We start from the raw sequence: 23,519 nt of genomic DNA, 5'->3' as shown, positions 1-23,519 counted from the left end.
GGAGACTGTGTATAATATAAAATACATTTACCAATAATCTCCTATTGAACGTATCAATTAGCCCCTATCCACAACATTCTACCAATGATCTCCAAAACATTGAATCCTGTGGTAATCTTTACATGGTACCACATGTCTGTAAGAGCTATGGAACGATGGAAGAGGTGATACAGTTTAGGATGCATTGTACTAATAAACTGACTGAATTGAAACATCTTTGAACAACTATTGAAAGATAATAAAAAGTTAAGAAAGGGAAGAATCAATACCCTTGGGGATAGAGCCCTGCAGTCTGTGTGCATCCATGTGATTATCTTCTTGGATAGATTTGTGCAGTCCGTGTGATTATCTTCATGGATGGATTTGATAGATTCTATTTGATAGATACTAACCTTTGGGAGCCTTGGATCTGATCTCACTACCCTCTTTCCAATCTACCCAGGCTCTTTCCATTGGCCAAACAAATTTGACACTGGAGGGAACAGGAACTACTTTCATTAAGATCAGCCTCCTAGGACCGAGAGTCAGGGAGAGGATGAGGGAGAAAGCATCTAGTAACCCAAAGGCAAACAAGACACTCAGCACAATCCCATCCTAATCAGTGTTCTGCAATCTCACTGCCCATCATGTTGGTTTCATGTTATCCACTGAGTTCTTCATAACAGCTGCCCTTGAGCCTCTTTTCTATCCTTATTATCTTTTTGGTTTACTCTCATCTCCTGACTTTAAAGACAATCTCCATGAACCACCAATCTGTCAAAACAGAGCTCATCAATGAGCCACAGCTTCTGTATTTGCAAACTTGCCTATGTTTACAGTAGGTATTACACAAATCAATAAGCAATGTCTTTGCACTCATTCAGAGTCATGTGTAAGGCTCTGAAAAGAGAAACATGCATTCTCAACAAAAGTCAAACACTATATTTTATTTCATCTTTTGTACAACAAACAAGGGTTGTAAGTAGAGATATTTAGTACTATTCTATTTATGTTTCTGTACCCTATTAGTTGCTCGATGAGGAAAGTATGCATTTGATCTCAAGTGATTCCCAAATTTACCAACTGGTAGGTAGATCTGGTGGGAAAGAGGAGTGTGGCAGCCACAGGGGAAACAGAAAACGCTACAAGACTAGAAGGAAGAAAAAGCATATGTGATTTCAACCAGAACAAGGCTGTGAAACATGAAGAGCCTTTGTAATGCACATGTTAGTGGAAAGGCAAGTTGTATCCAACAATGACATTGACATTTGATTTCTTGTCACTAAGTCTAACAGACAGTATCTAACATTTAAAATAATTAAAAAGTCAGATGATTCAGTAAAAAGTGAAAATTTCTTCTTTATAGACTAAGCCCCATTCTCCTTAAATATGATATCCTCTAGAGATTGGAAACTCTTCTATAGAAATGATATTTATTTTTAAAAGATACTGATTAATTTATACAAGTTAGAAATATAAGTTTACTAGCAAGAAAAACATCTTAAATTAAGCAGTAAGCTACATCTCCAGTGAGGTCTACTTTATTTGCAATTTCCCAATAGGCTATGTTAATTTTAAAGGCCAGTAGAATCTTTAACTTGAATATGAGCAAATGTCAACAATACCAGGGAATAAGTATCAATGTATGTGAATTAATGCACCTTCTATCTGGCAAATATCATGTAACCCTTTTACTAATTACAATAAAAAAATTAAAAAAAAGAAACATTTTTATCTTAAGCCATATAAGGTGTGATTATTGTCCTTAATATGCTTTGTTATCTCTCATCTCTTTTGCTGTTCCTTGGTTATCTCATATTGTTACAGTATTTTACCTTGTCATCTGATATATTATATATAGGTTTATTTGGTTATTTGAAATAGGATAGGGAAGGGGGGAAAACAAGATGAGGGGTGTGGGGGGGAGGGAGGGAAATGGGGACCAAAACATGAGACAGGGTATCAATATATGTGAACTAATACGCCTTCTGTTTGGTGAATATAATGTAGCCCTTCTATTAATTACAATAAAAATATATGAAAAAAGAATATTTTTATCTTTTAGCATATTTGACCAGGCCTATCAAACAAAAATGTGTTTCCTAGGATTTTAGGCATGAATACTAATCTATGAATTTTAATTTAATATTCTACCAGAGGCCCCTAGGAACATATGAACCATTTGGACATATGTTGATTTATTCTAAGAGTGAAACTAGACACATGCATACAAACACACATACATACATACACACTCAAATGAAGTAAAATTCATAATAGATTTGCACTAACATTCTGTTTATATATAGTTACTATGTTTTTCACAAAAAACTAAGTTTAGAAAATTACCTATTATGCACAAAATAATTCCATCTCTCCCCTATCTTATTCACTCACACGAGTGAATATTTCTCCTGGCAAAACTGATTTTTGTCACAGAATGCATAGAACTCTACTCCTGTTTCCTTAACAACTCGGTTCAAGTGGCAGAAATTCACTTAACACTTTACAATCAATCTCTATTAATGTCTAACCTTTTTATTCAATGTGCTATGCTAAGTTTTAAAGTCCATATTGACTATATTCTTCCGTTAAAAATATATTATTAAAATATTTTAAGCAGTTGTACATAGGAGATAGCATTTAACAAATCATTTCATGAACACAATTCATCTTCATTGATGTCCCCCCTTTTATCCTTGTCCCCAGCCCTCCCAACCCAAACTCTTCCCTCAATTTTCTTAATTTCATAAGGATATGCATGGACTGTTGTGACTGCATGCGAATCCCTTTCCTTTCATTTGTCTACCCCTTCCTTTGACTTCCCCCCAAAACCTTTCAAGTAGTCATTGTTCTTGATCTTTAAAAACAACAGAAGTTGAGCAAATGTCAATACAACACGTAAATTAAGAACAGTCATTCTGATACGTAAGCATCTCTAGTAGGATGATAATAATGATTCAACTAAAAGCAGCAGCAACATTTGTGGCAGCTAGAAGACCTCTCTTGTGTTCTGTACGCATTCACAAAAGGTAAGTTAAATGGTACAGAGTAGATGTGGTCCCATCATAGTCTCCCTGACCTAGCATTACCTGAGGTGTCAATCTGAAGGGAAGAAGGAGGAGGAAGGGCAAGTGGAAATGAGCCTAATGTTGATTTCAGATCCAAAAGAAAGGAGAGCATGGTAACACTGTGACATGGGAAGCATCAGAGGTGAATGCAATTCATTCAAAGTCCTGCAGGGAAAAATACAAATGCAGAAGTCAAAGGCAGAAACAAAATCACAAACATCCCATATCGCTGCATGCCTCCGAGAAACGAAGAGGCAGGAGTCCCCTCACTGGTAGCAGGTGTTCAGTTTCTCAGCTCTTAGGAAATGAAGCTCAGAAATCATCAGATCTTGGCATCCCCAAAGACTTGGAAGTATTTGTGAAAGTACTTTTATAATATTGTACACCTTTTACAATCACAATTGAGTATTAAATAATGGAGTCATTTTGTTCAAAAGCAATATTTATTTTTCATGAAGATAAGCGGCATATTACATTTGTTATAGAAAGAGCTACGAGAGGAAAAGGCTGCATGTTACTGATATGACGAAAAACATAAAAACTTTACTTCTGAAAGTGTTCTTCCCTGTAAGGACGCATTGCAAAAACACATTATTCCAGAGCTGTGCGCTGATGTGGATTTATTAGGGTTTGTTTTGAAATAAAATTTGTACAATGGCTTTTTTATGTCTTTGATGGCAATGAAACAAATTTATTAGCTACATGTGAGAAGTATGATAGATAACTGATAACCAAGGGAGAAGTTTTAATAAAACACCCAGAAAAGGAATGCAAAAGTGAGTGGATAATGTCTGCCTATTTTTCAGCTAATAAATACAAAATAAAGAGAGGGCTTCAACTGAGAACCACTCTGGTCATTGAAGTCTGGAAGCCTTATTGAAAGTTGGGTAGAACACTATTTTTTTCATATTTAGAGCCGTGGTGTGAACTGTACAAACCAGTCAGTGATGATGTGGTTCAGGAAATGATATTTTCACAGGAAACTTACAAGTGACCAGGAAGAGGAAGAGTGGTTTCTGATTACTAGCGTCTGCTGGGCTATTTCTGAGTGTGCTCCATCATTCTGGAGAATTAAACAATGGAGTATTTAATTTGAACACTCATCCTGAGTAAAAACACCAGATACTTTTAGAGAGGCTTTAGAAGGTACACATCACTAAGCACAAACATCTCATCTCTAAGAGCTGAGAAGCAATATGCTACTCAAGTGAAGTTAGCTTTGGATCTGAGAACATCAAACCTAGTCATTTAAGTGGTTTTGGGGCTGCACATCTGAACATCAAGAATTTTCCCAGCCCAGGTGAATACATCAGGCAAACAAACATGTTGTGGTTAGTAGAATCCCAGAAAGGGCAGAAATGTAGTTCCCACTGAACCCCAATGCTCTGCTGGTTTCCGTATTCCTCTTAAGCTTCTTGCTACGGAGAATGATGAATCACTTCCTACTTCACAGGAGTCAGTCTCTTTACGATAGACATGAAGGAGCCGGAGAGGAAAATTTCCTCTAAGTAACAATCATTAATGCAAACAATTTTCTAGAGGGAGATCATGGCCCAGCCTGGATTTCTAACTCAGAAGCTGAAAACTCTACATATTTGGAAAAGAGACCCCTGATATGAGTTCACCTGCTTTAGAAACAGGAATTCTGGATGGTGAGTGAGTATGTGATGAAGGACTTTACATCACTAAAATTTTGATCTATTACTGCACAAAAGCTGTCAGGCTATAAATAATCTCTTGTGACTTGCCAAATATAAAATGCTATTGTAAGTTCATGGATACATATGGAGGACACAGGAACACAAAGGCAAAATGCATGAAATGACCAGCACAGTTTGAAGAATTCAAACCCATTATTAAGTATGGACCCTACCAAATATCCCATCTAATTTCCAGTTACGTTACTATTTTAATGCTTTCTTCTTCTTTCTTGTTTTGTCTTTCTACTGTCCAAAAGCTTCTAGTGAATATCACCTTCAAAGACATATCCACAATCTCTAGAACATTCCTGAAAGGATTTGCTTTTGTGGAGAAATTTTTGGAAAGAAAAACCAAACACACACAATTCTGTTCCAATACATATATCATCTCTTAAAGGATCATAATAATGAGTCTTCTGAGGACTTTTTTAGAGATGACTATTAAATGAATTAGGATACATAAGAAGAAAACTTAAGTGACTTCAAAATTTCTATTATGTTATGGTGGCACCATTTTAGATAGACAATTGGTGATCCATGCTGGTAGGTACATAGTGCATCTTATGGGGAAAATGGCTGTGTATTTGTCTTTTTCCCAGAAACCATGCTTTTCCTTTTCTTTTTTATAATTAAGGCATATGCATAAGAGAAGCTCATCTTTTGATTTCTTATGTGCAAGATAGTCTCTCTAAGAGATCAAGATCCAAAGTGTTTTATGATTGAAAATTTTAAAAATAAACTTATCTTCTGAATTTCCTAATGATTCCTAATGATTGGTGTATTTGACACATTCCTTATTTTAGCAAAATATCAAAGGTGTAAATAATTGAACTCTTTGGTGTACCTAGTTATACATACTAAACAAACCATTGGATGTATTTACACACAGACATGGATATATAGAGGTATTTTGCATATCCTCATATACTATCATGAAATGCAATGCTATATTCTTGGATACAGAAGTTAATATACCTTTCTGCTTGCCATGACACTAACAAAGCTAGGTTGCCTTGGCAACCACTTGTACTTCATTGTATTGCAGGCAACTAACAAGTTTCAGCTGTTGAGAGAAAAAGGGTCCTTTACTGCATCCTCTTTAGACTGAAGTTTCTTTCATGCTTAATGTAAGGATGTTGGTGTTCTATTATCGAGGCGGTCTTGAGCTGCAGATGCAATCACATCGTTCATGGTGATCCAACTGGATGTCCACCAGAGACATGTTCTTAGCTCTGCCCCTCCTCTTGAAAGGGCCAGGCTCAAACCTCAAAACCTAAGACAAGAAGCAGAATTCCTGTTAGAAAACTCTTGGAATTTAATTCAGCTAGGTTATACCTACTCACTCCTTCCCTGGTAACTTTTTCTTAACCCTCTGACAGACTTGGTATCTCAGCAGGTTTTCTCAAAGGGTCTGATTCTCAATAGTCTTGATTTTTACCAAGAGCTGTGCCACATTATTACTCTTTTGATCAAAGCATGGCTTATAAATCATATTGTCTCCTAGACAAGGCAATTACATCAGTAGGAAGCCAGCACTGGATCCCAGTAAAGATTTTTGCCCTGTGTACAACCATATACAACCATTTTCCCCATAAGATGCACTATATACCTACCAGCATGGATCACCAATTGTCTATCTAAAATGGTGCCACCATAACATAATAGAAATTTTGAAGTCACTTAAGTTTTCTTCTTATGTATCCTAAATCATTTAATAGTCATCTCTAAAAAAGTCCCCAGAAGACTCATTATTATGATCATTAAGAGATGATGTATATATTGGAACAGAATTGTGTGTGTTTGCTTTTCCTTTCCAAAAATTTCTCCACAAAAGTAAATCCTTTCAGGAATGTTCTAGAGATTGTGGATATGTCTTTGAAGGTGATATTCACTGGAAGCTTTTGGACAGTAGAAAGACAAAATGAAAAAGAAGAGGTCATGAGTGGCCTTAAATAAATGACAATATATTCATTCCTGTTCTTACTTGTTTGTGAAAGTATATAATATCTTTGGAAATTCAAAACAGATTAAGCTTCCTACCATCTTTGCTTATAAGACCTCTGTGTCAATATCATTTCTTTGGTCAGTAAATATATCCTTCATTTAAAAACATTAGTAGTTCAACACCATTTATTAAATTTAAAGTACTGAGAGCAGAGTGACATTGGATTCTTCTGGCTCCTGTATTCTTTTCTGCTGGCTATCTGTAGAAAATATTAAAGGGTATTGTTCAACGAAGGCCTAAGTAACCAAGGCAATAAATAGTGTATTACATTTAGAGATTTCAAATAACCTTGTTCATGGCAGCTACAAAATCCCTACACAGGTAGTAGATCCCTTACCTATATCTTTGCTAGGAACTATATAAAATATAAAAAATATATAAAATATAAATTAGCCACTATTGTACAAGACAACCTGCACATCACCAGATTTAGAAAGGAGAAAGATTTCTAAGAAGCTGAGCATGGGATAAATCTGCTTTGTTTAAATAAGTCCATCATCAAGGCCTAACAGTTTCCGTGACTGGCATCTATAAAATCAGCACCCAGTGGATTTGCTTCTGCATTTGATGGCAAACAAAAGCATGTGCTTTGGAGGTGAAAGCAAAAGCCTGAACAGGTCCTGTAACTGGTTTGATTGTTCAGGGATTTTCCCTGTGTTTTATATTAAGCAATGTGAGCACAGTATATATGTGCTTTGCTGATAAGAAGAGAAAAATGAATTGGCAGACACTTTTCCCAGACAAGACAGGAAAGCACTATTGGAACGAAGTGGAAATTGGACTGCTTTACTGGTTGATCACAGCACTGATGTTCAAAGCTTTCAGACCATGTAATAGTCTTAGGTTCAGGTACACAACGTTGAAAGGAGGAAGAAAGCCAGGCTGACTTGAGGGAGCATGGGAAGTTAAAAGAAAAATGAAAAGCTTTTTATCAGAGGAAGCAAACTGGTGGGTTATAGGTTATCTGGTCAGCTTTAAAGGGAAGGAACCAATGAATTAATTATAATAGCTGAAAGAAACTTGCTAATAGGTACCATCAAAAAAAATCCTTTCTTATTTGCCAAGCTATGATTCACAGCTGCAAACACACATGGAAAGATAAAGGTACTGAGAAGAGGCAGTCAGCCATTTCTTAGCACCCTATGGGTGAAAAATGGAATTCAGTCTCCACCCTGAAAAAGTCATGTAAAGTTAGACAAAGTTGACTTCTACCACTGGGAGTGACTGAACCACTGGTGTCTTTTATACCACTCTACAAAACCAGAGATACTCAGTTCTGCAAATTACCATATCACCAAAGATATTTAACTACAGTTACTTGCCTTGTTGCCAATAAACCACTGAATGAATCCCTGACATAAGCTATTATACTAATAAAACAATCCCAAGCAGAAAAGCTATCTGCTGAATCGGTCTCTTGTTTATTGTGAATATAAAAAAGGTTGTTAAGGCCTTGTAACAGTTCCCAAATTAACGGTTGACACAGGAACACAAGTAGGTACTTGCACTGTATAAACCTGAATCACTAAGTGTTTATTTAAGACACTATCCAACCTCTAAAATAGGCGGCATTCATTGCATACACACAGGGTCTTCAGGGAAAAAAAAGAAACATGCTTCCTGCTTTTGCCTCTATTCACATTTCTTTTATGTGTAAAGACTTTACAAAAAAGAAACACAGAGTCAAGATTTTAAAGGGATGGCAGTGAATTCTTCTGCAACTTAAAGCATTTACTACAATTAAAAGCATTTGGGGAAGGGATAACCTATTTTCTACCTGGGTCACAATCCAGCCTGCAGTCTAAGCAGAGGCTGAGCACCATGACCAAAGGGGCGGATCCCAAGTCATAAGACACAGCACTCCTGGAGTAGCCGCTAGCCGTGCATGGCAGTTTCCATCTCCATAAGTTGAGATGAAATAAAATAGAAAAATTCAGTTTTCCCTTGTATTATGTGTATTTCCCTCAGTCAGCAGTCACAGTGAAGGTATGGAACATTCATTGTGTTACTGCAGGAAGTTCCACTGGATAGTGTAGGTGGCTAAAACATTGTGACAAAATTCTTGAGTGGAAGGACAGGAAAAATTCACTCCTATTTTTTTCTCTCTGCCACCTCCTAATTTTTTTTTTACCAGTCCTTGGCCTTGAACTCAGAGCCTGAGCACAGTTCTTGCACTTTCTCAAGACTAGAGCTCTAATACTTGAGCAATAGCACCACTTCTGGCTTTTTCTATGTATGTTATATCGAGGAATTGAACCTGGGGTCTTTGTGCATGCTAGGCAAGTACTCTACCACTAGGCCTAACTCCCCACCTTGCCTCCTAAGTTTTAATTGTTGACTAAGACTATGTCTGTACCCTGGGGAACTGAAGGGAAAATATTGATATAATTTGAAAAGGTTACCATACTTCCAGGGAATATCCATTTCCCTCTCCACTACTCATTGCCAAGAGAAGAAGAGAACTAAAATAACAGTATCCCATTAATAGTCTACAAGATATATTTTCTGAAGCCTGCCTAAAAAAATTCATTACCCAAAGGACCTTTCAAAATGGTGGAAGCTGCTCCATACACTTCTCTCCATCCAGCGCCTTGCTCCTCTGAAGTTGTAGGATTTTTTCACTTTCCCCTGAAGCAGGATAAACTATCCTTCTGTGATGGTGCCCTCCCTGCACCCAGAGGAAGGAAGCCCTTCTGTCTTCAAGGACCCTGGGATATGAAAGACGCCTGTGCATTGGCCTTGTGGTATTTCCTGTCTTACCTGCGGTTTGCATTCTGTCCTATCATATTTCTACCCATCAAATCATCAAACCTACCACAGAGAAAACACTCAGGATGAACTTTATTTCCTGAGGAAAAGCCTTGTGTCCTAGTAAATGTTTGAGCAAATTTAGATATTATTCTCTTATGAATCTGACTTTTGTTGTGGTGGCTTTAGAAATGAATCTACAGAAAAGATGTTTTCCCACAATTTTACCTAGATAGAACAATGGTTGAAAATGAGAAAAATGGGTTAAGAGGGAACTTACAAACCTTTGAGAACAGGAAGTAATAATGCATAGTGCTATTGCATTATCAAACCAGTCCCTGGCAGGAGAAGATGCCTGACCTGTAAAAGGGCATGGCATTAGCTTCATTCGGAGCTCTCTGATTTTCCAGATTTTAATTCCTCCCCATCACAGAGAAATATGTGTAGCAAAGCACGCAGGCTTGTTATGCGACAGGTTCTTGCTATTCCCTTAAGGGTGTCATCTCTCCTAGAAACTCATTTCACATATCATCAACTGCAACCGGGGGGCTGGAAAACTGCTTTTTCATCTTTCAGAGGTAAAGAGACAGAAACAGAAAGAAGAGAATAAAGGACCAGAAATTTTTCCTCATGAGATTAAGCTCAAGCAATGCTTCCCCCTTCCCCCACAGCTACACCCTGATGCTGTAGGTGGGCTACCAGGTGCAGCTGACTATGATAAGTTGATGCATTTCAAGGGAGTTTCAGGAGTCTAGGGAACTCTGGCTGGAGTGCTTGTGGCAGGTGTGCAGTGACTGACTGAGTAATCGATGCTGCTCTGTCTTCAATCTAGCATTCAGTAGAATGATTTTGTATAGAGCTTTGCATAGGCCTAAGATTAAAAATATTATGACATATATTTTAAAGAGATGCCTCAGGGTGTACTTTCCAGAGGATGGCAACATTTTAGACCCACTCACAACTGAACAAAGAGCTCAAGGTTTTCCCTTCTAGATACTAATTTTGAACAGAAACTTAGAAGCAGCGCTATTGTGCACAGAGACAAGAAAGGAACTAAAAGAAGAAAACTGGCTGGGTCCTTTGCTCTCCCTCAGAGGTAATTGAGAGGCAAGTTTAAGGCATATGATGAACTTTGCTATTTCCACTATAAGGAATTTAAAAACAAGCTGAAACTTCTGTCTGAGTGAAGAGTCAAGATAAAAATAAAGCACAAACACATCAAAGGCCTGCTCTCGGAGGTTATTCCCCAGTTAGTACCGGGTTGAGATCTTGGCATTTCCTGATTATTGCATTTTGCATTCATCCTTAGGGTACGACTCCATATTACAAAACTGAGGTTCTTCCAATCTAGAGTTCATCAGTTCATGCAAAAATAAAACACAATGAACATAGACGACAGCATTCTCTAGATATGGGAACAGCCTTCTTCCTTTGAAAACAGTGGGCCAGTGTAAGCAATTCTCATGGAGGTTTAAAAGATTATGTCCCAACATCTAAGGTGGGGGCATAGCAATCGTGGCGTGGCATGACCTTCGACCTTTCTCAGATCGAAAACATCAGTTTTGATGGACCATTTTCGATTATCCCCCAAGTTGCCTCTTATTAATGTTGCACTGTTTTCAGGAGAAAAAGAAACATTTTTGTCTCCTTTTGTGTTTTGGCAAGACCCAAAAGCCCTCCCCAAAGGTCAGTTTTACAGTGGTGGAGAATGTAATTTAGAACTATCTGGCTATTCCTTTGTTTTACTGGATATTGATAGGAAAGCAACTTGAACAATAGTTCCTAACAATAATGTTTTTGTGTGATGACATACATTTTTAAAAACTTTTTCTTGTCTTTTCCTTTTGGGTACTGGGGATTGAACCCTGGAAATTGCACTTGCTAGGCAAGTGCTTTGCCACTAAGCTACATCCCAACCTTATGACACATTTTTTTTGCCAGTCCTGGGGCTTGAACTCAGGACCTGAGCATTATCCTTGGGCTTTCTCAAGGCTAGTGATCTACCACTTGAGCCACTGCACCACTTCTGGCTTTTTCTGCTGCTGTGGTACCAAGGAATCAAACCCAGGGCTTCGTGCATGCTAGGCAAGCACTCTACCACTAGGCCACATTCACAGCCATATGACATACATTTAAAAAGGTATTTCTATATATTTCATGTTGTACAAGGCACATTTGGGATTCTTCACTGGGATTATTCTGTCAGATGCTTATTCAGAGCATCCCGGGAAGGGGTTACCCAGTGTATAATTCCTTAGCCTCGTTTGGCATATGTGAAAACTGAGTCTCTAACTTGAATGGCTGGCATCATTTACTTCTAAAATCAGCAAGAAATGGCAATGTCAGAAGTAGCAGCAACTCCTCTAAATCCTGTACTTTATCTTATATTCAACAAGCTGGTATAGATATCAACAGAAAAAGCACAGTATGCCTAATGATTAGAACACATAATCTGGAAGCAGCTGTAGCAAGTTCTAGCCCTGGCTCTGTCACCTACTGACAAGGTCGCGCTGTCACATCACACTGATGCTTTCGGAAAGTGACTGGTTCATGGATGGAGAGAAGCAGAAGAGGAAACATCCCTTAGACCACTGCTAAGTGAGGTACCGGTACTTACCACCAAGTGCAGCACCTAGTACACATTCGCATAAGTTGGCTTTCATTATTCTTCAAGCCTACTGTTTTTAAGTTTTGTCCCTTTATCTTCATATTTATTTATTTTTGCATAATAACAGCTAAAGTATTCAGGTGGCTTTATTTAGGAAAAGTAAATTCCCAAATTCTGAATTAAAGCAAACCCAAACCTTCTTTTTTAGGGACCATTTAAAGGTCTCTGATAGTTTTTATTCTGGTATCTTCACTATAGTTACTTTTACAAGAATGATTTCAGTGAATTAAAATTTGGCCCTTAGCAACTTTTTATAGTAATATAGACTTTCCTTCATATCCTATAAATAAATCCTACTGCGGGGCACAGGCGGCTCATACTTATAATCCCAGCCTCGCAGAAGGCTTAGATGTGAGCATTGTGGCTCAGGGCGAAGCCAGCCCAGGCAGGAAAGTCCACAAAACTCTTATCTCCAATTACACACACACACACACACACACACACACACACACACACACACACACACACACGAAGGAAGTTTAAAAAATGACTGCATTTTTCCTAAGAGCCTATATTCCAATGTTTCCTTACTTGGTATCCTGTGAGGAAGAAAACAAGGACCTTCTTCTTCAGGGTGGAATTACCCTTTCACCAGAACACTTCCCTTGAGGAGAATTCTAGTTTCCCAGTCATCCTACTGGCAAGGTGTCCTTGTGAAGCAGAGATATGGACACGCACACCCAATGGGACTGTGTCTACAGACTTCCACATAGACAACCGAGCTGACCCCCACCTCGGGAGAGTGGATACGGGGCACGGGATCTCAGGGTGACGTACCTCATGATACTTCTTCACAGTCTTCCCTGAATTGCACGTGCAGGACTTCCAGTTGCTGGCGCCTGTTCCACAGCCACAGTTTCCTCCACAGCGCTGCACGAGCAGGCAGCGTGGGAAGAAGACCACGTTGGTCAGCTTCAGCTCCTCTCTGAGGTTGACGGAGTAATTCCTGGGGGTGCAGCTGTAACGCTTGACGTCATCATTGAGCCTGTCCAGGTCCACTGTAGATACACACACACACACACACACACACACACACACACACACACACACACACAGCTGTGTCAGCAGATGCCACTGTGAGCAGTGATGCCCAGCCTGTGATCTCTGGGGTGCAGTGGGAAGAGTCTTGTTGGGACAATCTCAGCCCAACAGTGACATGGCAGCATCTCATGACTGCACCCCAAAGGTGAGAAATCTAATTTCTCTTTATACCTTACCTACCCTTCAAAAAGAACAATAAAAATCTTTGGTCAAAATTAATACCTTGGCTTACATTTTTCTGGTACCTATTTTTATTTTTCCACCGGGGGAAAATGTCTTAAGACAAGAAAATGAAACAGTTGGTAACTTAGAATAATTGTCTTTCATCTTAAAATACCACATAAATGGCTGCTTTATTCTAAATTAACCCTGAATCTAAGCCATTAAAAATACAACTTGGATTATATCAGAGATACATTAAAGACACTCACGCTAATCAGCAGACTTGACAATGGGATTATTTTGACAATATTGGGACTTGAACTCAGGGCTTGGGTACTGTCCCTGAGCTCTCTTGCTCAAGGCTAGTGTATCACTTTAAGCCACTACAGCACTACTTCCAGGTTTTGAGTGGCTAATTGGAAGTAATAGTCTCACAGGGATTTCTATACCCATGCTGGCTTTGAACCACAACCCTTAGATCTCAGTCTCTTGTGTAACTCGGATTTCAGGTATGAGCAACAATGGTAAATATTAAGAAGTCAGTTTCACTTAACTCTAAAGGCCACCAAAGCCTTCCTGGAAATGGGAGTGTCATGAGCACGGTGCACATCTGTGTGTCAGGTCCTAGGTGGCAGTATTTCACAGTGGCTAGATGCTTGACCTCGCTAAGAGCTAGAGATTTCTTATTGTGGCTTTGTCTCCATTCTGTTGCGAAGCTATTTAACAGCTCGGACTGTCTGTGGCCTCATGTATAACATAAATATTTGAAATGTTGAAAGAGTGTGGGGGGGGTACTCAATTAATGCTGGTTACTTTTACTCGTCTTGACTCTTGGGTCCCTCCACCTTCATTTTCCTTCCTTTTAAAGTTAATTGTTAATCTATATACATAATGTCAGTTTTTTTTTGGCTAAGTCCGATGTGAAAGATTATCAAGGAATGTGGTTAATGAGACCATTATGAGTTAATGACATATTCAAGTGGCAATTCTAAGATGTATTTACTTGAATGAAATTTGTATTGTTGTTATATAAATTATGTTTTAAAATAATGTTATCAAATCTACCCAACCATTCAGCCTATTTGACATGGGAAGCTTCTGGCTGGTGCCTACTTACAGGGATATGGTCTCACTAGATTACAGTGACAAGAATGCCCCGGGTCTGCATAGCTTCTACCACCAAGCAATTCCCTACACGCCACTCCAGGCCACTCCAGGAGGAATGCCACAGACACCAGGTCACTGTCATCCTATTTACCGTGGCTCTCATAAGTGCCATAGTCTTTTTTTCCCATATATTTTTATTGTAATTAATACAAGGATTACATTATATTCACCAGATAGAAGGTGCATTACTTCACAAACATTGATACCCTTTCTCATGTCTTGGTCCCCATTTCCCTCCCCCCATCCCCACCCCTCATCTTGTTTCCCCTCTTCCCTATCTGATTTCAAATAACCAAATACGCATATATCCAATATATTAGATAACAAGGTGAAATACTGTAACAATCTGAGATAACCAAGGGACAGCAAAAGAGATGAGAGATAACATAGTACATTAAGGACAACAATCACTCATTAAATGGCTTTTGTTTCTATATCCTGGAGGTCCTTTCATTTAGCATCATTCTACATGGCCTTATTATGACAAATGAGGGAAACCACTGAGACTATGTATGTTCCTTTGAGTCTGGCTTACTTCACTTAATATGATGTTTTCTAAGTCTTTCCATTTCCTTACAAATGGGGCAAGGTCATTCTTTCTGACATTGTGTATAAATACTACACCTTGTTGATCCACTCATCAACTGAGGGGCGTCTGGGTTGGTTCCATATCTTTGCTATGGTAAATAGTGCTGCAATGAACATCGTTGTGCTAGTGGATTTAGTTTGTCCTTGTTTCTGGACAATTGGGTAAATGCCAAGTAGTGGAATTGCTGGGTCATAGGGGAGCTCTATGTTTAGTCTTTTGAGGAACAGCCATACAGCTTTCCATAGTGTTTGAATGAGTTTGTACTCCCACCAACAGTGTAGTAGTGATCCCTTCTGGCCACATCCCTACCAGCATCTGTTGTTATTAGATTTTCTGATCCTGGCCATTCTAATTGGAATGAGGTGGAATCTTAGAGTTGTTTTGATTTGCATTTCTTTTATAAGTGCCATAGTCTTAAATCAAAGCTTTTTCAGAGCAAGGAATGGTCTCTGTTGACTCTGGTCAAAGGGCAGAAATCTCCCGAGTAAAATGCACAGAGGAAAACAATGGCAGGAAAAGGCACAAGTGTGGGATGAGCCCATTCATCTCTGATCATCAGAAAATAGCAGTGAGAGTAAGAAAGAGACCAGCCATAAGACCAGATGACCCCCTTCAGGAGAGCAGCCACTTAATAGCAGCCACACTAAGTGCCTCTTCACAAGTGTGGCTGTGTTTTGATTCTCAAGGGCAGAAGGTTTGTACCTATCTGTTATATGCTAAACCCGGGCCACTGTACAGACTGAATAAATGCTAAATAACCACTGCACATAATATATTGCTGTTTTTTTCTTCCTTTGTAAAGGCATGTCATAAGTTTAGCTATAATCAATCCAGATTTAAATTGAATGAACTCTGTCTTGGGAAAGGAACCATTTTATTGCTGCTAAAGCCCTGGAAAATAACTGCAAGCCAAGCAGGAAGGCTTACATAAATGGATTAAGAAGTGCAGCCATCATCTATTACAAGTGTCACCTTGAGATAAATACTGATGCTGGCCTGTGCATTACTGGGCTGGTGGACAGGGCTGAAGCAGCACGCCAGATCTGCTGCTTGTGATAAGGAGAAAGCATTTATTTAGCTCAGAGGCATTAAAAGGTAAAATTAGCAAGAAGGCACAGTGGTGCATGCATGCGGAGGCAGAGTGGGACGGAAGGATGTACCAGGACAAAGTTTCTGCTTCAATCAGCCCTCTGCTAGGCACTTTCATCTGTCACTATAGTTAATGATTCCTCTGCCTTTTAAGAGACTAGCCCAGGAGAAGAATGAATAGCCAGACAAGGATTATAATCTTTCTATCCTATCAAACAGAACAGGAGTGATGGGACTCGTACTGGTTAAAGAAATGCCAGTATCACAAGGTGCAGTTGGCTTTGCTATCGTGTATTGAACTGATGCTAGATTTTGAATGCTCACATTTGGCTTAGATAAAGCCAAATGAGAATATGTCTTTCCTACAGAAACTGTGTTAAACTACAAGGTTCTTCAATAAACCAAACAGGGCAAATATGCCTTTACTTAGTTATCCTTGAAACCAATTTCCTCACACTGTGTAAGTAGCTTCCTGACAAGCTCTGCTTGCTTCTGCTTCTTAGCTACCACAAAGAGATTCACAATACTGTCAGTTTTCTGCATCAATTCACCAGCTGGACGAAGGACTGCTGTGGATTCCAGCTGCCCCGCTGATCAGGGGATTGAACCACCAAGGCACTCCATTTAGAACTTGAACCAAAAGGTTCCTCAGACTGGAGGCAAGTGAATTCAAAGCACAATCACAGATATTCTGCAAGGGACTTTGGGTTTCCAGTCAGAGAAGAATGACTAGACAGCTCAGCAGAGCGGGGAGTCAGACGGGCTGAACAGCAATTAAGGCTTCTGGTGTTCTGGTTGGAAAGTGTCTGGTGTGAGGCTTCAGTGAAGGAGGCAGGCCAAGTCCAGCGGACTAAGGCTGAATATTACAGTTTCATCTCCAGTGTCCTTTTGGGGTTGTCTTGTTTCTTTTCCTAGACCTCTGATTGCACAATTAATCTTCTGTGGAGAACTGACTTCTTCTGGACACACTGGTCCAGTGTGAGATGCACACAGGTACACAGGAAGCAGCATTCTTTCTGCGGCCCTCCCTTGGTGTGTAAGCCCATCTTCAGGTTGTTTGGTCTGTGCTAATAACTCTGGGATTGAAGAGCCAGGGATCCAAGTAAAGAAAATATCTTGGATAAGAGCACAGGTGTGAGGACCTGAATGCATCCCCTATCTCAGTTTCTAGTTGATTGGGTCTTTGGTCTGGGAGGCACAGCCAGCTTAGTCTTCTTGATCCGCTCTATGAGATTACCAGTACTGGAACTGTGGAAAGTTCTTCTCCTGTAAGGACTGCATGAAATCTCATGAATTCTCTGAGCTGCTCTGATTTTTATACTTGAAGAAATGGAGCCTTTGGGAAGTTTAGGGAAAAAGTGGTCCACAGCTTCTCTTCTACTAATCTGTACAGTCCTTAATCATCTTTATCTCCCTTCACATAGTGCCTGACCTCCCAGCAAAGGACCGAATGAAGCTTAAGACCCTTTTGACTAAAACCATTTATCTTCAATAATTTGAGGCAGATATTAACAAAATAAACACATCATCATCTCAGTGTCAGATTTCTTAGAAAATATTAAGAACTCTGCCTCAATGCATCAAATAAAATGACTGATTTTTTCAGATCATAAAGAGGGAGAAACAGTTCTGACTAGTTCTGACTAGCAATGAGGAAATGGAAATTATCTGAGCATCTACTATGTACCCAGAGCGGTGGTGCGAAGTTTTCAAACAGTCAAGTCTCATTGGTCTTAACAACAAACCTTCATTTCAGCTATTACTGTTCTTGTCTTGCAAATGTGGAAATTGAGAGGTAAAGGTTCAAATAACTTAAAGTCACTTGACATGTAGATATTCAACAAGTATATGCTAGAAACCAGTGGATGACTGAATGAATATCTGGAGAGGGATTAGATCTGAAGGGAGGTGACACGTCAGGAGACAAGAGTTTCAAGAACTCTTGGAACTCCAGCCCTGGGGCAATGGGGGAAGGAAAAGAAGAAAACAAGTCAGAGGACTGTGAAGTTTTTCTCTCTCTCCTTTAAGATTAGTGTTTGAACACTGAGTTCCTTGCACATAGGCTTTGCAAAGCACAAAGAGAGCTATGGCTCACTCCTTCTGAAACAAATTCAGAATTTGCTGCTTCTTCTGTAAAAATGAGAACTAGAGTGCTCTGCTGCCAAGAAATCTATCAAGTTTACATGAGGTTAAGAATGTTTGAAACACAGGTCCACATCCTGGACTGGGAAGTTATATACCATATTATTGTTGCCTTGGGTAAGACAGAGAGTGCGGATAGCTTGCAAGAAGTAGCTGAGATTGGGAGGGCGTAGGGGAGGGATATGGGAACAAAAACATGAGAAGGGGTATAAATGTGTGAGATGTAATACACCTACTATCTGGTGAATGTAAATTTAACCCCTTTAATACATTACCCCGACAACAAAAAAATTAAATTAAAAAAAAAAAAAAGAAGTAGCTGGGAGTCTACAATGGATCATCATCAAGGAAAAAGAGATCAGAACCTTACTGACCTGAATACCAGAAGGCAATGGGTCATGAGTTCTCAGTATGGTTTCATTGGACTTAATATTATCCTTTGCAAATAAAGTCATTTCAGTATCAGCAGTTCCTGTATGAATGCATGCTGTAGGACCAGGGCAGTATCTTCTCAAATCCAACGGGGCAGAAGACACAGGAAGCACAATACTATTCCAAGCTGTGGAAAATTCATGTTCCTTTGCCTAGACACTAATAGCACTAAGAGACACTGTGTCTTTCCATTGCCAACTGGGTTTTTCTTGTTGACTTATATTCATGATATGCCTAGACCCGGATGGGAGGAATCATGTTGAGGCTGAGAGGGGTCTTCATACACACCTAACCTCATCTAGGAAAGTACAGGTGGCATCAACACCTGGAGAATGAAAAAGCAACTGAATGTATCCTTATCTCTTAGTGGAACTATTTCTCCAAATGTTGCTTGTGTCCTCATAGACATGTGTTTTCAGTAATGCATCCTTGCAGAGAGAGTTACAGGGTCATGAACAGTGGCTAGAGTCTTAAGGAAAAGAAAAAAAAAAGCAACAAAAAAACCCGAGATTAGTTGTGGGAACATTCAGTGAGCAAGATGGTGCCAGAGAGTTTAAGGGAAAAGAGGGTTCTAGAGAAGTTTTAGAACTTAGCAATTACTTTGTAAACTGTTAATAAGTGTACTGATTATGCAGATACTTACATATGACAGTATTTGGATGCTGCATATGAGGCTCTCCAGATTCTCGATTATTATCTCAAAACCTCATAGGGAGGAGGGTGGAGGAGCTAATCTTACCTTGGTGCAGAGCTTTGTAGGCAGCTCAAGTAATAGTACTAGCTATTACGCATTAAGATTCTACTAGGTATTAGAAACTCTGCTACTATTTAATCCTAACACATCTATGCAATATCGATATAATTATAGTCATTTTACAAAATGCAAAAAGATCGAGTATGTGACTTCTCCAAAGCTCCTGTTCTAATATTTGAGCCATAATTTTATCACAAGTTCACTTGACTATAGTCTGTGGGCTTTCCCCAATAATGTCTCTGTCTGAGTGTGTGTGTGTCTGCCTGCCTGCCTACCTGCCTGTCTGTCTGTCTTCCTACCTTTCCTCCCTCACTTCCTTGCTTTCTCTCTTCCTTCCTCTGTTCCTCCCTTCTTCTCTTCCTGTCTCCCTTCCAGCAGTACTGGAGTTTGAACTCAGGGCTTGCCACTCTACCACTCTCCACCACTCTCCCTATCAATCCTTGTTTGCATGTGTTGTTTTCCTGTTATTCTTTAGGCCTTGTCTATATTAGGGTGAGCTCCTTCTAACTGTGCTTTTCTCTGTTGCTGGGGAGTGATGGAAAGAATACATGAATGTAGCTGGCAATTGTGCTTTCCATTATAGTGGGCATGACAGGTGTGTGCCATCATTGTGCCCAGTCATTGATTAAGACAGAATCTCGTGAACTTTTATATCCCAAATCACTATCTCAGAATCACTGTCTCCTAACGAGTTCAGATTATAGGCAACCAATAACATTCTTCTTTCTTTGTATTTTCTTATCAAATTTATGGCGACCAATTTTAATACTGCTAAATCTTTGACTTGGTGCATACTACATGGTTCAGAAAACCCAATGACGCTGATTCTCTTCTAATAATAGAAATTAGAGAAGCAAATCCACTGTGATTTGATGTCCCCAATACTGTTTGTTTAATTTACTGAGAGGTAGCTGCAGTGGGCTGACCTAATTCATCGCTTCTGTCAGTCAAGCGCTTTTGGAAAATTCTCACCAATGTATCAAATAAGCAGATAGAGAAAGTTTGAAAGCCCTCAGTTTCCAAATAATGTTTATGCCTTAACACATTCAGATATTACTTCCTGAATTCTAAATCATTCTCATAAGAGGAAAAGTACACAATGCAGTGGCATGACAAAGGATCAGTAATACATGACTGATTTTTAAAAGAAGGTATTCTGAGCTAAAAGAATAATTCAAATATCTTGGTAAGAAACAATACTTCATTTGTTCTTCAGTTTTTTTATGTCAAATATTTACCTATAAATAATTTGCAAGCTAGAGTTAAGTGTTAATCTCCTACAGCAAAATAGGAGAGAAAGAGGATTGACCGAAGAGTCAGAATTGGATGAACAACTGTCTTATCTATGCATTAGAGGCTGCACATTATTATTAATTTCAAAGCTTATCATTGGTAATTAGTGTCAAGATATTTATTGCATTCAATAGTAAAACGTTGAATTTTAGAAAAGATGTTAATTTGGGCATTATCTAAAATTTTGTGGGGTCTTGTTTCATGGTACTGAGGTCTGAACTCAAGGCCTCACATTTGCTCAACAGGTTCCCTATCACTTGAGCCATAGCCTGTCAACTTTTGGGCTTTAGTTATTATTATTATTATTTTACTGTTGGGATAATGTATAGACAGGTTACAGTTACATTAGTCAGGTAGTAGTAGGTGTATTACTTCTTGCACGTTCATAGCCCTTCTTATGCTCTTATTATTATTTTAAAAGAGTCTCATGTTTATGTCCTGGTTGGCCTGGATTGGACTACAATCCGCCTGTTTATACTTCCCACATGTCTGGAATATACTCACACACCCCAGCTCCTAGCTTTTTATTGATTGAAATAAAATCTCACAAACTTTTTGCCTGGGCTGATTTCCAACTCCAAGCCTCCCAGCCTCAGCCTCATTAGAAGCCAGGATCACATACATATTTTTTTATTAATAGTTTAAGGTGATTAGTGTGACTCAATAATTTTGGTTTTTTTTTTCTTGCTGGTCTTGGAGCTTAAACTCAGGACCTGGGCACTGTCCCAGAGCCTCTTTGTGCTCAAAGCTACCACTCTTAACATTTGAGCCACAGAACCACTTCTGGCTTTTTCTGAGTAGTTTACTGGAGATAAGCATCCCACACAATTTTCTGCGTGGGCTGGCTTCGAACTGTGATCCTATTACAGGGGTGAACTATAGGCATCTAGAAATTTTGCTCATGGAACTTAAACTGTGAAATCAGCCTTTCTCTCCCTTTGTGTTGGATTTTTCTATGGCAAATGCACAATCATCTTTAGCCAAGTTCTCTTTGAATAAGCAAAGTACTGCATCTCCATTACATTGTTAATCTCCATAAAATTCTCAGTTAATGTTCAGGCTGGTCGTGCTCAGGGGTGATCACTTCTCTAGTATAAGTGTTGAGTTATGTGTTATGAACTTGATGAACTGTATGTTCTCCAAGTTCATTCTATACACTTTCAATGAGTTATAGCTTAAACTTGGTTAAACTATAGTGGCCACACAATGATTAGGTGGTAATTGTGCAACTTCTAGCAAGAACATCCACATAATTTTACCTAATTTTGTACAAATTTGTCATATCGATTATTATACCCATTAAAATTGCAATGGAAACTGAGTTGAAAGGATGTTTTCTTTTACTATGAATCTTTGATGTTTAAAGCATGAAGTTGAAATGAATGTAGAAGGTGGGTTAAGGAACTGTTATCTACAGATTTCGATTGGACACATGCTCCTCTCTTACTCCTCAGGAAACTGACAGGTAGAAATACTCATTTGTCACATTATCTTTAACTCAGAAGCTTTTACAGACAAGTTTGAGCTTATCTGCTACTTCTGAATTTCAAAAAGGGACTATCTCTATGGCCTTGAATAATCTGTCTTTCTCTCACCTCCCAATCTTCTACTCTCCACTTGCTTGTCATTTTTTACTTTCCTCTTGAATAGGACTAAAAACTTACTACCACCTATTCTCCCTTGCACCAAGGAAAAAGCAGAAGCATATTTCTGGCTTGTTATGTAAGCTTTTCAGCCAGTGTGTCTGTGCTACACAATTAATAAAACCATGTGATTGTATATTTACATTTAACTTTATTCTTTGAATTTTGACCCTTGGAATCATAAGAAATGTTCCCTTTTGATCTACCTGAGGAAAGTGTGTTCGATAGATTAACAAAGATAAGTTTTCTATACAGAATCATTCACATATCATCATACAGATGGTGCACTAGGGAGAATTTATTTAGAGATCCTATAAAGTTTATGTTTATCTGATGCCCAACAGTTTCCATTATCCCTAACTGATTTTCTGTTTTCAGTCTTTAGTCACTGGTACCTTCCTTCTACATCAGGCTACGAGCCATATGTCCATGTTTTCAAGTTCTAGAAGAGAAAACAGTAGCTGAAATATCAAACCTGATTTATCTTGCTTTGTGAAATACCCAGGCGGCTCGTCCTCAGTGAAGAGACAATTAAACCAGTGCACTGATACAAGTACAAGGACAGTGGGGATGTGGCAGTGTTAATAGAAATGGTACAAATCTGCTTCTGGACCATTTTAAACAAGATATTAAGAAATAAAACCTAAGCCAACAAAGGGGAGATATGATGTTTACTTTGCCACAAACATCAAGTAGAATGGTACCTTGAACGCTTTTGAAAGATTAAGTTTTCTCTCCCCCCTCCCCCCCTTTCTTTCTTTGTTGGCTATGGAGCTGGAACTCAGGGATGCTGTCCTTGAGCATTCCTGCTCAAGTCTAACACTCTACTACTTTGAGCTACAGCTCTGCTTCTTGTTTTCTGGTGATGACTGGAGAATGTGACTTATGGACTTTCCTGCCAGGGCTGGCTTTGAGCCCTGATCCTCAGAGCTCAGCCTTCTGAGTAGCTAGGATTAAAGGCATGAGCCACTAGTGCCCTGCCAAAGATATTCTCAACATAGCTACAGTCCTTGGTCATGTAGTAGGTTTCTGTAAA

General features: G+C 39.0%; 1 protein-coding gene across 2 annotated transcripts in view; it reads right to left on the bottom strand.

The window, feature by feature from the left end:
* Positions 1-3,507: 3,507 nt before the first annotated feature.
* Positions 3,508-23,519, bottom strand: part of Pdgfd (platelet derived growth factor D) — a 177,683-nt gene continuing 157,671 nt past the window's right edge. For both annotated transcript variants that reach the window (XM_090319604.1, XM_090319605.1), the window contains exons 6-7: positions 12,949-13,169; positions 3,508-6,023 (exon numbers count right to left, since the gene is read on the bottom strand). In XM_090319604.1, coding sequence (XP_090175730.1) covers positions 5,898-6,023; positions 12,949-13,169 — 347 coding nt within the window. In that variant the 3' untranslated portion in view covers positions 3,508-5,897. The remainder of the gene's footprint in view (positions 6,024-12,948; positions 13,170-23,519) is intronic.

Source organism: Megascapheus bottae, chromosome 27 (assembly GCF_031878675.1).
Source record: "Megascapheus bottae isolate mThoBot1 chromosome 27, mThoBot2.hap1, whole genome shotgun sequence".
Classification (NCBI taxonomy): Eukaryota; Metazoa; Chordata; class Mammalia; order Rodentia; family Geomyidae; genus Megascapheus; species Megascapheus bottae.
The sequence above is the reverse complement of the archived record's forward strand: the minus strand, read 5'-3'. Positions and strand labels throughout refer to the sequence as shown.